Source organism: Cupressus sempervirens, chromosome 7 (genome assembly GCF_028749045.1).
Source record: "Cupressus sempervirens isolate cs-2001-9-10 chromosome 7, ASM2874904v1, whole genome shotgun sequence".
Lineage (NCBI taxonomy): Eukaryota > Viridiplantae > Streptophyta > Pinopsida > Cupressales > Cupressaceae > Cupressus > Cupressus sempervirens.
In genome coordinates, this window is record NC_143124.1 from 607,820,635 (window position 1) to 607,837,148 (window position 16,514).

General features: G+C 36.2%; 1 protein-coding gene across 3 annotated transcripts in view; it reads right to left on the reverse strand.

Moving 5' to 3' along the window:
• Positions 1 to 239: 239 nt before the first annotated feature.
• Positions 240 to 16,514, reverse strand: part of FBP7 (F-box protein 7) — a 250,043-nt gene continuing 233,768 nt past the window's right edge. For all 3 annotated transcript variants that reach the window (XM_089792234.1, XM_089792235.1, XM_089792233.1), the window contains 3 exons: positions 939 to 997; positions 661 to 850; positions 240 to 579 (listed from right to left, as the gene is read on the reverse strand). In XM_089792234.1, the coding sequence (XP_089648360.1) occupies positions 520 to 579; positions 661 to 850; positions 939 to 997 (309 nt within the window). In that variant the 3' untranslated portion in view covers positions 240 to 519. The remainder of the gene's footprint in view (positions 580 to 660; positions 851 to 938; positions 998 to 16,514) is intronic.

Consider the following 16,514-nt stretch of genomic DNA (forward strand, 5'->3'; position numbering starts at 1 on the left):
ATACATTCCATGCAAATATTATCACGCTTAGCAAATAATCTTTAAGCATCCATTTGAGGCCTCAAGCAACCTGAAATTAAATACAAGAAAAATGGCCTGTCGAGAGCAACATATTTTAGATGTAATCTGAGATTTCATAATGTGCTGAAATGTAAAATATCCGTAAATGGTACTTTAGTCTGACTCTTAAAGTAAATTACACCAATAAATATTTTGGGGGGATTCAATTCACACAAAGATTTTTTTTTAAAATGGTTTTTATTGCTTTCATATAAAAATTAACAGAATTATATGACTGTACAAGACATGAATTTTCAACATATGGGTTCCACTTGCTTGCTTATCCAAATAAGTTTCATGAAGAACTCCATTTTTCAGGATCATACCCAGATACAGTCCAGAGAAAATCAATGGAGTTTGGAAGCACAAAGTCAAAAAAGATACTACTACGAATTTCAATTATTGCAACATGGATGAACAGATCACATCTGAGAGTGAACTTTAGATTTGTCTGCTAGATTAGCCTGGGACAAAGTAATCCATTTTGTCCACTGGCAAATTCAGATCTGACGTGTCAACCTGTAAATATAAGTCAGCAACATAACTCAACAGTTGTAAGACAGAAACATTGGAAACAATGACAAAAGAAGTCATTATTACCTCTTCAAATGGTACAAATACTAAGGAAGCTAATCCCCTTTGATGAGAAACTGCAGGTACATCAGTTTCATTTTCTTCTGGCCATATCTCTGGCACATTCTCCTCTTCAACATCATTACCACTTACCCCACTAGTCACAAGGGAAACAAGATCCAGCCGATTGTTTGCACCTGTAGTTGTCCCTCTCACTCTAACAGGAAAAGAAGTAAGATAAATTTGTTTGACAATGAACTGTAATGGTAATAGAGGAAGGAACTACAGCCAGCCATCTTACACACCTCAGACGGATTCTTAGTGCAGTAGGCCGCATGCCAGGATAAAAAATGGCTGCCTCAACCTGCAGGAAATTGTTCATTATGAAACAGATTAAATACATTCTATTAGCAACACAGTTTCTATATATTTTTTCTAAAATGTTATTTAAGTGTTGCCCAATGGTACCTAAGTATCTTAATAAGACACTATTCTATAAAGGTTCTCATGTAGTCTTACTATCTTTTAGTCATTTTTCCTTCCTCTAAATATTTCTTGCAGAAGAAATGTTTTTTAGTTTTAACGGATAGTTGAATTTCATTACAAGAAAACTGCATGGTAATGGCACAAAAATATGCTAGATAATTGTAACAACTTACAAGATATCTTGAAATTGTTTGTGGACTAGCAAAACAAAGTTACCCACGGGACATTTTGATATAATTTTTCTGGATTGCTTCTGATACAGCTTTAATCAATTGACAGTTCAAGGTTAAGGGTTTAGCTCAAGGCATTCACAAGTGTCTTCTACGGTATCTTCTACGGTATGGAACACTTCTGTCTATGTCAGAGCATTACGGTTTATTTTATCTGTAACCAACTAGACATCTCTGTTACAACCACCTGAATGTTAGGTATTTTATATTAGAACTTTCTGCCTTTAGCATGTCTTGGGTTTATAAATTTGTCTGTCTGTATCATTTCTTAAGACACCAGTTACATGGATAATCCATCTACATTTGCAATGATGTAGGAAATGGCTTCTACAAATTGAGGAACCTGCAAAAGAATTTATCACTCATCATACAATTTAGGGCATTATTAGTTCTAGTAGAGTTTGGGGTGCAACCTGTCAAGAAACTACCTTTTGAATTCTTTGATACTTAAATATTGTCAAGTATGTGGAGATAAGTGTAAGTATTGGTGACAATTTTCTATCAGAGAACTTCTCCAAAACCCTCAATGACTTTGAAGGAGAGACAAACCAATAATTTAATGATCTCAACACATTCACCAGCTTTACACACACACACATTCACGTGTGTATTCTGCGGAAAAGCTATAGTTTACTTCAGAATACCTAGTGATCAGTAGGATTGTTTGCTCAAGAGCAGCTTCTAGTCTTTTACATTTTAATTTTTTGTCACTGGCAAAAAAATGTTTTGTCTAATTTACAATGATATTAGTGACCAGAAGTATTGTGTTGAAGCCATGTTTTGCATGATCAAAACGCAAACAATCTTAACTCCTTGCTCACTTTGTTGCAGTCACCTTGTTCTAACCCACCATTTTTAACCAATCTGAGAGTCTAAGCAGGACTCCAGTTGGCAAATTGTTACCGAGTGTTGTCCTGTGTTGTCCCCCATGTGCCTATAAGTGTCAGAAGTCATGAAAATCCAAAAGAAAATAAAAATTGATTGGGATATTTTCTGGTCATTTCAAGTGTAGGCAAGTTAAAAAGCTTCAGAGATTCCCTTCCCTGCATCCCTTTTAGAGTTTCCCTTTCTAATATAACTTTCCCAAGTTCACTGTTTGGCTTTGTCCCTGTTAGGATATCAGGATTTTCCATTTGGGGAACAACCTTTGATTTTTTCCCCATTCTTAACCCCTTTTTCCTTGTCAAAATTTCATAGTTTTCCTTCTCAACATCCCCTTTTCCTTAACCCCACATTTCCCTTTATCAGAATATTGGACTATATATTACCAAAATGCTCTACTCCAATCTCTGACTTCAACCTTTTGCACTAAATTACTTTTTAGAGTCAGAGTTTTGGCCATTCTTTTACCCAATTACCTTTTGGTATTTTTTCTCCCCAACTTTCAATGTTTCCTTATGCATATCTTTTTGAAGCCAAGGTTTTGGCCATTCCTTCACCTTGGACCTTTTCCCTAGTACCTCTGATCTCTATCTTCCAACGTTTTCCTCTGTATGCATCTTCAAAGTTGGAGATCAATGTATACTCGTAATGTGGCACAAGATATGAAGTGTCCCAAAACCCATATCCTTGACACTTACATTGCGTTATCTCATCGAGATTGAGAGTTCAAACACATCCTTGTTTGGGTACTACTTTGTAAGAGGCATCATGAAATCTCAATATTGGTAGGAGTTATGAACCAACCTTGATCGGTGACATTTCATATCGTTCACCCTTTTGGGTCACAAGATGAGAATAACCCTAGTTTACATACTTTGAGCAATGAATTGGTATCTCTGATCCTCAACTCCCAATAACTTATTGTATGGGTCCTCCCAAGTAAGATATATCCCTATATGTTTGCATAAAGCATGAAGCATGCCTTACTTCTAAACTTTGGTACTAGAAAGTGGAATGAGTTATGAGGTATCCCCGATTCCTAACAACTTTCTTTATGTCATTTGGTGTCAGAGATGTGGAGATACTTTTATTTGTTTGCTTTAAGCATGAGGCATAACAATCCTTGATCCCTAGTAGTAGAATAAGTTATGAGTTACTGCCAACTACAAATCCAAAAAACTCTCAGATTTTGCTCTATTCATTCCCACTTATGTGCCTAAATCTAAGTTGCACAGATCCCCCCGCACCCAAGAAAGTTCGGGTCCGGTTCGAACTTGGTTCGACCAGGGTGCAATTTTTGCACTACTGGTTTGATTGGGTTCGAACCAACTCCATACTTTCAAACCAAATTCAAACCCGCAGCGAACTTGTTGATGCGAGTTTTGTGTCACTACATAACATATTAGTAATTGGATGCTTGATACAGAATATCAAATACACAATTCCTCTCTTGAAAAGTTATCTCTCATGGGACATGAGTATAACTCCAATGTTCCTTACACCGTTGGATACTCGCTCAGTTTTATCAATGTGATTTGCTGGTAATCACATAGGCGGCCTTACGTTTTCTTGTTTGAGAAAAATTTGGATCTTGGTGAGAAAATGGAGATGGTGGTTCGGTGTGAATGCTAGATGATGTTGATGGCGCGATGATGGCAATGTAGGGTGAATGGCAATGGAAGGTGAGAATGCCGATGTTTTGGTTTACTTCTCTAACTAACCTCTTCTAAGCATGAAATTTGGCTACTCAACTACTCCTACTCCTAAGAATGGGAGGTTAGCAGATGGACGGGGATCGAATCTAATGAAGGCTAACCAGCGGCCCTACCTCCATAGATGCAACGCTTCAAAGGAAAGTAAACTAGATCACCACACAAAGCCTCCCAACCAGCCGCTAGGATGCTAGTGGCCTAGTGTTGACCCCTATCAAACATCTACCAAAGCTACCATGCAACTATCCATTTTATTTTACTCTTACTCTAACAACTTGAAATGAAATTGCTTCAACTTGAAAAGAAAATTTAACTATGTGGAAGTAGAAAACATGCAATAACACCCAATGTTCTTAGTCAACATGCAATGAAAAAGAGAGCACTTTGGTATTATTTTCGCAACAATTTCTCCAACCCCTCCTCTTTTACAAATGAGAGCCAATGGCCTTATATAGAGGTCCAAAATACAATGGACGGTAGAGATCAAAACAAGATCGACGATCCAGATTGGATCCAAAAACCCTAATTAGGGTTGCCACCCCATCGGCCAATGAGAAGATGCCACCTCATCAATGGACCAATGAAAAAAGTGCAAAAGTGGCAACCAATGAGAAGGCACCAAAATGGTGGCCAATCAGAAACAAACACTTGTCCTATTCTAGAAGAAAGAGAAAGTTGCCACTTGGGCTTACATAAGATGATCTTCTAATATAATTCTTCCTTTTTCTTTTGTTCTTTTAGCTAAGGCAATGAACTTAGCTAGCCTTTCGTTAACTTCTTCCATAGGAGGACAAGGTGTGTGCTTCGCTCGGAGTTCTGCTGACTTTGCCACGCTGTTTGCTGCTTGTAATATCCTTTCGTGATCCTTCTCATATTCCTTTGCAAACCCAATAAAAGCCCTTGACGGCGCTGCCCGCTGTCTCTTGGCTGGAGGTTCCGAACGTTCTTGGCTCTTCTCTACCTCCAAAGCCCTCTTCTTGCTATTTCTAACTGCCTCCGATTGCCGGCCACTTCCTTCACCCTTCTGTCCGATTGATTCTACTAGACCTTCCTTCGGTTTCATCATCTCATAAGTAAGGAGAACCTTTTGTCTTTGTAGCTTTCTCAACTTGGCATTATACCACGACTCGGTATGCAAATCTACTGTCCTTGTGACTGCCTCCAAGGAAGGATCCTGATGATCGTCCCAATCCACTGGATTCAACTCTGTTCCAACTACTGTCTCATAGTCTTCTCTCAACACACTACGATCATCCTCCAATTGATCGGGAATATCAAGGCCTCTCCATCTGATATCTCTCATCATGTTCACCGACAATCTCGAGAAAGCTAGCTTTCTCACGTGAAAATCATCCTTTGCATTGGCCCAAAAGTCCTCTATAGTGGGAACATGCTTAAATTCGCTTTCATGAGATGCCTTGATAAGACCAACAGGGTCGAATCCTTGCCTTGCTCTGTACCATCCTAGATGATACCACTCCAATTCCTTTTCCGCAGCCTCAAAGGCGGCCCGATTTGGGCAACTATCATTGCCAATTATAATTGAGAAGGAAACGCCTGTTTTCCCCTCATTCCTCATTACTCTATCATAGTGCTCAAGCTGCCTAGCCAATTCCATCAAAACTACCTTGTCGGGCGGGTATCTTGGAAGCCTCTTGGGACAAACTGTACTTCCTGCCACTCTAATGTATGTGAATTGCGGGAATTGGATGAACCAACTCCCAAACTTCTTAATCCTTGCTTCTGCTTCCGATGAAAGTCTCTTAGCAGGCGCCCCTTGTAATACCCTTACTGTCTTCATGGCGAATGCATCGCAAAACATCTTGTAATCCTTGTTATTGTGCAAATGAAGCTGCGGATAGCATTCATGCACCAAATATTGCCCCGGCCCATTACCAATCTCTCCTAAGGCCCTAAGTCCCGGACTCTCATACAATCTAGCAATTAAGTAAAACAGATAGGATCCCATGTAGAATTGCCTTTGGTTTTGAACTGTCCTAAGTTGCAACTCTAAATTTTCACTTATGATCCTAGCCCAATCAAATTTTCCTTTTCCCTTTTCAATTTCATCAATGAAGAAGTACATCCAGTTTTCGAATTGCATAGCTTGAGCTAGGCCCATGATCCGGCTGAGAAGAACAATGAGATCGCCATATTCCGGCTTGAAATCTGCCACTGTAAGTCTTGTTGATTTGTTAACTCCTTTCCTTCCTTCGTGTATCCAATTCCGCTTTAGATGTGAGAAGTAGGCCTCTTGGTTACCTTGAAATGATTTGGCCGCCTGATCCACCATTACAACTGTCATGCCCTTGCTCTGAGGAATATTAAATGTCTCTTCAATTGCTTGTTCGCCAATGTTGGCCAACACTCTCTTTCCTTCGCCAAAAATGATGGATTTACTGTCTAGATCAAATCTGGATGCACACTCCATAATCAATTCCGGACAAGGCAAAGTAGGAGGAAAAGCTGCTGCATGTACAATTCCGCTCTTCTATATCCTCTTTGCCAAGGGGGATTGTCCTTCCTTTAGTCTGTCCCTCATCCGTATCATGTCCATTGTAGCGATATTAGTATCGGTTATTTTCTTCATTTTCGAGAAGAAGGAAGTTTTGGGCGTCATATCCTCTTTGTCTTTCTTAGCGTTTGCCCGCTTGGGATTCTTACTTGCACTATCATCCTCCATGCTCGTCGCCCTATTACGGGATGGTAGAGTGGTGGACCAAAAGGCAAGAAGAACCAAGTAGTGCAATTCTTAGAAAAGAGCGAAAGAATGGATGTCAGCTTAAGCACTCCTTGCAACTCTAGATGATGACTTTCACCTTAACTAATAATCTTACAGCAACTTTTCGGAACCCGGGATATGACATCAAAGAATTACAAATCCCTTTGCAAATTAGAAAACAAAGCCTCTAAGCTTATCCAACACTTGCCTTCTATGCAAAAATCAAACTTTCATATGTATCTCTTCTCCCAACAAAATTGCCCAAATCTGATATAAAAATTGCAGACCCTCTAGAAAATCAGAATTTTGTCTTCCACAAATTTCGGCCCCCACAAAATTCGGCTCCCACAAAATTCGGCTAAGCATGAAAAAAAATCTGCCCTTCCACAAAATTCGCCCAAGCAAAGGAGTAAAATCTGTAAAATCTGCCACCTAGGGCACAAATCGCAGCCCACAAAGTGGAGCAAAAATCCCCAAAAACGCAAAAAATCTGGCCCTTAGACAAATCGCCCAACAATGGCAATGGAGAAATTGCCCAAAAATCGCCAAAAAACTGCCTTCCACCAATTTCGCCCAAGTCTGGAAATCTGCCCTTGCTTCAAATTCGCCCAAGCATGAGGAGCAAATGAATTGATGAAAATGAAATGGGAGGGGACTCCCTTTATAGCAGCTTTCACCTTCCTCCCAGGCTGGCCGACTTGGTCCTATAGAGAAAAAAAAAACCAAAATTAAAGCTAAGTTAGTGGCCCACTTTAAATACTTTGCCAAAATTTTAATTTTCTAAAATGAAAACTGCACTTTTAATTTACTAATTAACCACAAATTGCAAAACGAAATTGAATGGTGCCTTGGGGATGCTAAAAATTTCTATTTAATGATGGTTTGCTAATTAATACATCCTTGAAGTTGAATTTTGGCTAACCAAAAGCCATTTCTTAATATTAATTTACCAATTTCATTAAATACCAAAAGCTTTCAAGGCAAATTTAATCTATTAAAGCCAATTTTTGCAATTTTCCTCTAAATCGATTTTGCTAAATAATTAAAATTTTATGACAAAAAAATAAAATTGCCTCTAGAGTAAAAATCGATTTTGCAATTTAACTTAATCTTACAAAATTAAATTCTATTTCACCAAAAAAAATAAGATTTTCCAAGAACCTAAGTCTAACGAAAAATTTCCTTATTTGAAAATCATTCAAATTTACAATTAAATCCAAATTTTCAAAAGAAATCGTCTAAGTACAAAATTCACAACCTTATCCTGCCAAGTTGAAATCAATTTTGAACTTATTCGGCCTAAGGATAGAACTGATAGCTCTGGAAAATCAAGTTGAAACCGGGTGAAAAATACATCTAACCTTCTCCACTGGCCCTAAAGGCGATTAAAAAGGGGGTCCCCAAGATTTTGGGGCAATGTGTGAAAACCTCACAACAGAACTAGGCCCCACAGACGGCTGGTAAAGTGTATTTTGAGCAAGATTTAATTGTTTTTTGGCATCCATAAAACCTAAAGGTTGTTATGAATTGCTTTTGTGCCCTCTCATTATCATTTTATGTTTCTAAGCAGGTTATTTTGTCTTAAGGGAGAGCACATAAGATTTTGAGCAAGTATCTGGTTGTGCAAGGAGGAGTTTGAAGATTGATTTGTTGGTGTTCTTCAAGTGTTTGTGCATCATTCGTACACATTTGCAAGCTTGCAATGGCTGGAAAAGGTGTTTTAAAGTTTTTGTTGTTTAAATGTGTTTATTATGCTACTAAGCTACATTCTAATTTTAACTCATGCTTCATATATATATATATATATATATATATAATTTTTACATGTTTTTGTACTAATGAACCCAAACCCTTTTCCAAAATTTTGTCAAACTTGTGAACTAGTTCTCAAACTTCGAACTTGGAACCGAACCTGAATCAGCAACTTAGGCCTAAATCGCCATTAATGACCAGATTTGATGTTATAATCGCGCTAAAAGGGTTCTTCTTGCCTAGAAATAGTTGTCTATCTTAATGCCATGGAATCAAATGTGCTTTAAACAGTCGCAGAACATTGTTCTTAATAAGGTGTTTTCTACATCACTAATTTTTGTGCATGCTCCAATTCACCATTTCAATCAATTTCTAGGATTTCAGTTTATTCTTCACATAGCATTAATGATACCCAATCCTGAATGGATTTCTTGCATTGATGATATTCGATCTCAATTGGATTTTCCATGTGGATTCAAGCAACCAGACAAAATGCTATAAATACAAATTCTTTCAGCATCAAAGGAACTGGTATCTCTTCATGATTTAGGCAAGCTTAAAAGTGTTGAGGTTTACCCAAGCCATTTGCATTGTTTTTGATGTTTGACTAATGCAAAAAAAAATTATGTGTCAAAATTTGTGATGGCTTTGTGATTCTTTCAGTAAATCAAATATAAGACATTACTTCTATTGCCATTTATATGCTATTTTTACTTTCTATTTGAATGCTTTAGTGGATCCAAGGAATTCATAGGTTTACACTTATCAATCTTCTTATCATATCTTAGTTGCATTCAAATGTCTAGTAAATTATTCTACTTAAACTTTTATAAGCCAAAATACGAATTATTTTAAGATTTATAAGTGGGGCTTTAAAATTTGATGTGGATTACTAAGAATGGATGTATTTCTGGGAATATGAGGGCTTAAAATCTGCGAAGGTAGGGCCAAGTACATTAACCTCAGTTGAGTGCTATGCTTTACTTTGTGATTGTGATTGCTTTTCTCCTTATGACTTTGTTGGTAAGGAATCGGTGATGATAAGGCACTTGAAGCTAATCTTGCACATGTTTAAAACTAAAAATCATATTTAGAATATTGATAAATTATATTTAATTTCATGTCATTCCATTACATGCAATCCAATGTTATAGTTTTTTGTATAATCCTTTTTGAACCTACAATTGATTAAAAATGCTAGAGGATTTGGTAGTAATGTCAACTACTGGGTTAACGATGTTCTAAATGACCATAAATGAATGTATCTACAGGAATTAGTGATGAGGATGCCTTATAATGTAAGGAATGGTTCCTCTTGTAGATTAGTGCCCACGAAGTTTGTATATGTAAGATTAATACAAGCAATATTTTGTCATGGTTTTCTCCCTCTAGGGTTTCTATCTAGGGTTTCTATGTTAATCTTAATTTGTATTCATACTTGCTAGATCTCGCATGCGTGGTTGATTAATCTTTATAAAGTACCGTTATTGTATCTAATCAAGTTTTTAAAAAGAATTGTTGTGTAATAACCCCAACTGGCTATATCCATAACAATCATCAATTTTCCTTTGTTATCAATAGTCTAACATTTCGTCAAACATTTGGCAGTCTTTACTGTTATTGTTGCAAATTTGATAATCTGATTTTCAAAATTACACTAGAGAATACAATTGGACACTTACAATTTCAGATCAATTTAATATTAAAAAGTTTGTATGAATGCCAACATTAATTCATAATCCTGCCTTACGTACTGTGTAATTATACAATTATGAAAGACAAACAATTTGCTGTAGCTTTAATTCATTACCAACAATGTTTCAAACAAATAGTAGCAAGAATAATATTTAAAATGCCAAGAACCTAGAAATATAGATTGACTTTGACTTTAGTTTGCAGTCCAATGTGAATCTACAACAACCCCAATAATATATATTGTAGGCCATATAAATTGAATGCAGCTCTTGAAAATTGTAATACAACCCCTCAAAAATGTCACACAAACCCTCTTTAGGTGAACATGACCTTGCAATTGATAACCTGCTGCCCTATAGTCAAACGGCAGCCCTGTAACACTCAGATTAAACTCCCAGACGAGACGTAGAAGCATAAAATTAATAATTCAGCCTTCAATTCGTTATCCAGAATCCAATCTTCAGCACTTGTTCAATCAACTTCTCAATAATAGTAGATATAGTAGAGAAGCAATTACAATTTGCTTTACCTCAGCAGAAAATTGCAAGATAAACTCAGAATCTAACGCTTATACTTCAGCAAGAGCACAAAACCACAAACTTAGAATTGTCACAAAGACAACAAGCAAAGAGATAAACAAATAATTGGATACTTTACTCATCAAATAAGCTCATATTTATAATCTCCAAATGGCACAAAGTTTCCCAAATGAACTTCACTTAGGAAGCTTCCCACATATAAATTAAAATATAATAAAGTGTTATCATAAACTAATTTATTAATTGCTTTTGGCTCCGAAAATCATGCAACCTTGATGTCGGCCTTCTAAAGTCGCAAAATCCGACAAGCTCTCCGCCAACCTCTGTTGATGAAACTTCAGTTTCTCCATACTCTCCTACAAAGCATTTATTTTCTTGCTAACTTCCTCATTACTCCACCAAATTCTAGAACTACTAGTCCTCCTATGTCTGTCCATGGCTAGAAAATGTTAAGTGCTGGTCACTCCAAATGCAACAACAAATCTGAAAATAAAATAACTTTCCCACTACATAGGATGGCAGGAAACCGTTCTACTACCACTGTGATAACTCCAATAGGCTATATCCGTAACAATCATCAATTTTCCTTTGCTAATCAATAATCTAACATTTCGTCAAACGTTCGGCAGTCTTTACTGTTATTGTTGCAAATTTGATAATCTGATTTTTGAAATTACACTAGAGAATGCAATTGGGCACTTACAATTTTAGATCAATTTAATATTAAATTTTTTGTATGAATGCCAACATTAATTCATAATTCTGCCCTACGAACTGTGCAATTATATAATTATGAAAGACAAACAATTTGCTGCAACTTTAATTCATTACCAACAATGTTTCAAACAAATAGTAGCAACAATAATATTTAAAATGCCAAGAACTTGGAAATATAGATTGACTTTGACTTTAGTTTGCAGTCCAATGTGAAGCTACAACAACCCCAATAATATATATCGTAGGCCATATAAATTGAACGCAACTCTTGAAAATTGTAACACAACCCCTTAGAAATGTCACACAAACCCTCTTTAGGTGAACATGACCTTGCAGTTGATAAACTGCTGCCCTATGGTGAAATGGCAGCCCTGTAACACTCAGATTCAGCTCCCAACCGAGACATAAAAGCATAAAATTAATAATTCAGCCTTCAATTTGTTCTCTAGAATCTAATCTTCAGCACTTGTTCAATCAACTTCTCAATAACCGTAGATATAGTAGAGAAGCGATTACAATTTGCTTTACCTTAGCAGCAAATTGCAAAATAAACTCAGAATCTAACTCTTATACTTCAGCAAGGGCACAATACCACAGACTCGAAATTGTCACAAAGACAACAAGCAAAGAGATAAACATATAATCAAATGTTTTACTCATCAAATAAGCTCATATTCATAATCTCCAAATGGCACAAAGTTTCCCAAATGAACTTCACTTAAGAAGCTTGCCACATATAAAATTAAAATATAATAAAGTGCCATCATAAACTAATTTATTAATTGCTTTTGGCTCCAAAAATGACCTTTTCTATGGATTATCTAAAAACTAAGTTCATGAAGGTTATGCATTGCAACCAATAAAGGCATATAGAATTAGTTAAAGAACATCTATAAAGGAGTTGGTAAAGTGAAGAAAGAAAAGCTTCGATACCTTCAAACACAATTTGAAAGTCTAAAGATGAAAGAAGAGATGAACATAGTCTCTTGCTTTGTGTTGATGAGATCACAAAATACAATCGAAGGAATTGATGAAAAAGTTGAGGAAGCCATAGTTGTTTAAAAGATTCTAAAATCTTTGCCCTTAAGATTTGATTCCAAAGTTCTTGGAATCGAAGAAATGAAAAATCTAGACACGATAAAGAACAAGTTGCATGGGATCTACACTACCTATGAAATGAGGACTAAAGACAAACCATCGCAAAAGGAGGCATTCCTTAAAGCATCAAGAAAGGTAAAAAGAAAAACATATGAAATGAGCAAGCATTCAAGCAAGAAACAAATGAAGACAATGCTTTCTTCATGAGGAAGCTAAAGAAAAATCTATGGAATACAAAGGAAAGTTTCCATTTAAATGTTTCAATTGTGGTAAAATTGGACGCTTTTCTCTCGTACACTCAAAGAAATGAAAAAGATAGATACATTGAAAAGAACAAGTTGCATGGGATCGACACTACCTATGAAATAAGGATTGAAGACAAACCATCACAAAATGAGGCATTCCTTAAAGGATAAGGAAAGATGAAAAACATAACAAACAAAATGAGTGAGAGTTCATGCAATGAAATAGACGGAGAAGAAAATTTCTTCACGAGGAAGCTAACGAAAGAATCTAGTGACTATAAAGGAAAGTTTCTAGTTAAATATTTTAATTGTAGTGAAATTGGACATTTTGCTTCCAAATGTCCACAAGATAAAAGTGGAAAAGAAGAAAATCACATGGAGATAAAGCATTATCAAAATGTCAGGATTAGGGAGCAACAAATGGGGGAGGGGGATTAGGTGGGGGTTTAATCGATGTAACAATATTCTTAACTTTCTTAAACCAATAAAGTAGCCCAAATCCACAAATAACTGAAAATAAGATAAACAATGTAATGCCCCCATTTTTGGCTAGTCTGTGTAGTTGATAGAGTTAGCTAATCATGGCAACCCTCATGAGCTAACAAGATGTTTTGGGGGTCTCAGTTGATTAATTTCTATTTTTAGTAAGTCTATTTTGGGCAGTTACTATTTTTTGCAATGTGGTGGATGGCTTGGCAGTTGGTCATCACCTGTAATTAATCAAGTTAATAATTTCCTGAGCTCTTATTTATTTATTATTCACTAAGTTGCATTATTATAATAATGTTTATATTATTATAATAATGACTTTAAGAGATATTTCTAAAAAGTAAGTTGGAAAGTTTCTAGTATTGAATTCTTTGGGGAAACTTCCACGATTTCTAAAGTGGATTTTTATGGAAACTTCTACCAACGAAAGCTTATAAATGAGAGCTTATTCATTGGGAAAGACACGCTTGAATATACATTTACTTTTTGTGCCTTTGTGGCTTTCCTGAGTCTGAATTGTGAACCCTTGCTGAAGTATAAGAGTCTCTGAAGTTTCTGATGTTTGAAGTCACTGCTGATGTATAGTGATTTCACTATCTAAATCTCCTATCTGTGTTTCTTGTGTCTCGGATATTGTTCTGGTAATTTCATTGCAAATTGTGTTGTTATAAACAATTTGCCAAGTCTCCTTGCTATATTCCTGTGGCTTGGAGAATTTGTTACTGATTCTGGAAGTGTTGAGATTCTCATTTTTGCTAAGAACTTGTATTGGAGATCTTGAAAGGGTAGGCTTGTGACTTACTATTGTAAGTCTACGTTTATGTTGATGGAAGTACTGATATCTGGAAGCTGTGAATCTCATTGTGTATTGGCAAACATGGGTAAAGTAAGGGAGTGTTTTCTGAAGTGTGAAGATGGCATCATTGTGAAAGTCATCGGCCTTTACACCTCTGTGTTGAGTTGTGACAGTAAAACAAACTAACGCACTTTGCCTGGAGCCTTCGGTTCATTGGTTGGTCATGGGTTTCAATAGTCCATAGCTGTGGGTGGGTGTGGGACTATTCATTGCATACAGCAGCAAATTGAAGCTCTGTTGGAGGTGTCACCGTTACTGTTGGAGGTGATTGTGCAATCCCGTCTCAGCTGCAAATAGATACAAAGAGGGACAAACATTACCACAACAATCCAATTCAGGGCTTGTTATTAATTGTTTATACTGCTGCAAGGAGGATGGTTGTCACTGTGCTATTCTGGAGCCGCATCTAGTGTCCTTTTTGTTGGAGTTTATTGGGTCTCTAGGTGTGTAAGGTAACTGGAGATGGGTGGTTCAACTACCTACAAAAATTGAGCCTATACATTGTTCATGTGCGGCCTGCACCGGAGTAATACCAAATGTGGTTACTGGCAGCCAATTGGAAGAAGGATCAGGTATTTGTTATTGGACTGGGAGCAACGGTTTTCAGCATGCATTCTTGGGCTGTGAAATCGAGCTACAGGTTCTGAAATATTTAATTGTCATTTTCCCTTACTATAACACATAAGTCTTTTCAATTTAATAAATTACAAGCATTGTTTTGAAAAGGTTTATACTTTTGCAATTTATGGTCTCAATAGTTATATATTTCAAAATATCAAAAGAGCAGATATATGATCAAAAAAATTAGAAAACTTTGAAACAATAATCTGTTCATCAAGATTTGAATTGGGAGCTGGCTAGGGGTTTTTACAAACAACATGAACACCATGATTTTTTATCAAGGAAAAACCTGGTGGGGATGATACCACAAATATCTCACTTCTGCAGTAATAAGTACCCTGTTAAAGGTATAAATACAAAAATGGGAATGCACTTGCACTCAAGCTTACAACCTAGAGCTCACTACTCAATTTACATAAACCGAATTAAATGAAGGCATATAGCCACTTTACATAGCAAAAATGGACTTACAGTCCAATACCGAACTGACTAGTAGCATCAAGTATGCCTAAACAATTACAATGAAGCTCTAAATCAAAACTGCATCACTTTACATAGACTAATATTCTCACATTCACATATATCTATACATCTCCTTCACATTCAAAACTTGATCTTATATAAGAGATCATAAACTCAAAATCATAACTTTGTTTGCCCAAAACAGGATAAATAATGAAACTTGTTGGCCTTCGCTATATTTCGATCAAATCACCAAATCGCAATGTGCTAGGCAAGAGTAATATCATGCATAATCGGCTCTACAATAAGTAATCATCAAATTGATGCTCTAAATTGATTATCCAACTATATCGAATCGATCATAACGAACTGCCCTGTTCTAGCCAACACACTGTCTAATATATTTTTATCAATATATATCTCATACATATTGAAACTCAAAATTTTGAGAAGATCAGATTAGACACATTAGAATGTCTATTACCAAACTCTACCATTGTAGCCTCTAACTCTCCATCATCTATCCATACCAAGCTGTTCTATGTGACTGTGTCCTTCTCTACTTTCGTTTCTCACTCAATTTCACATGTCCAATCCTTCTGTAATCATGTAAAACTGAAACGTGGCTAAGAATACTGAATGTAGTTTCCATCAATAACAATATATCATGCATTATAACTTATCTCTTGCCATAATTCACATGAATCGGATGAATTTAGAGCAAGGGTATGTAGGGGACAAGCAGAAAGTTTGTAAAGGCTGTCAAAACGAACTCTGATTTCATGAGCTGATTTAAAATTAGAATTCTTTTCCATGCCCAAACTTTACCATTAGCAAAAGTCACATGATATCCTTTGTCCTCTAAGGCTGATATAGAAATGAGATTTCTTTTTATTCCAAGAACAACTAACACTTCACTTAAATGAAGATCAATACTAGAATCCAATTCAAAAGATGTAGAGCCAACACCTTTTACTGAATAATTAGCATCATCACCAATGATGACTTGCAAGTGAGAATCCTTTTCCTTCATATCAGAGAGATGTTCTTTGAATAAAGTAATGTGACGAGATGCACCATTGTCGATTAGCCAAGTATCAGTGTTTGTAGGAATATTACTAGAAAGTGCAGAAATAAAAAGAAAACCTTCAGAATTACTGCAAGACTCCTTCTGAGGAGAAGATTTCTCCACATCTGCAACAACAGATCCATGAGAAGGTTTTGATCTCACATTACGGCCTCTTGCAAAGTGACCAAATTTATCACACCTAAAGAACTGAATTCAAGAAATATCTATTTTCTTTTTATTGAATTCAAGAGCTGAATTATAACTCATATCTTTAAATCTTTTGAAGCTTTCTTTCTTTGCCTTGCC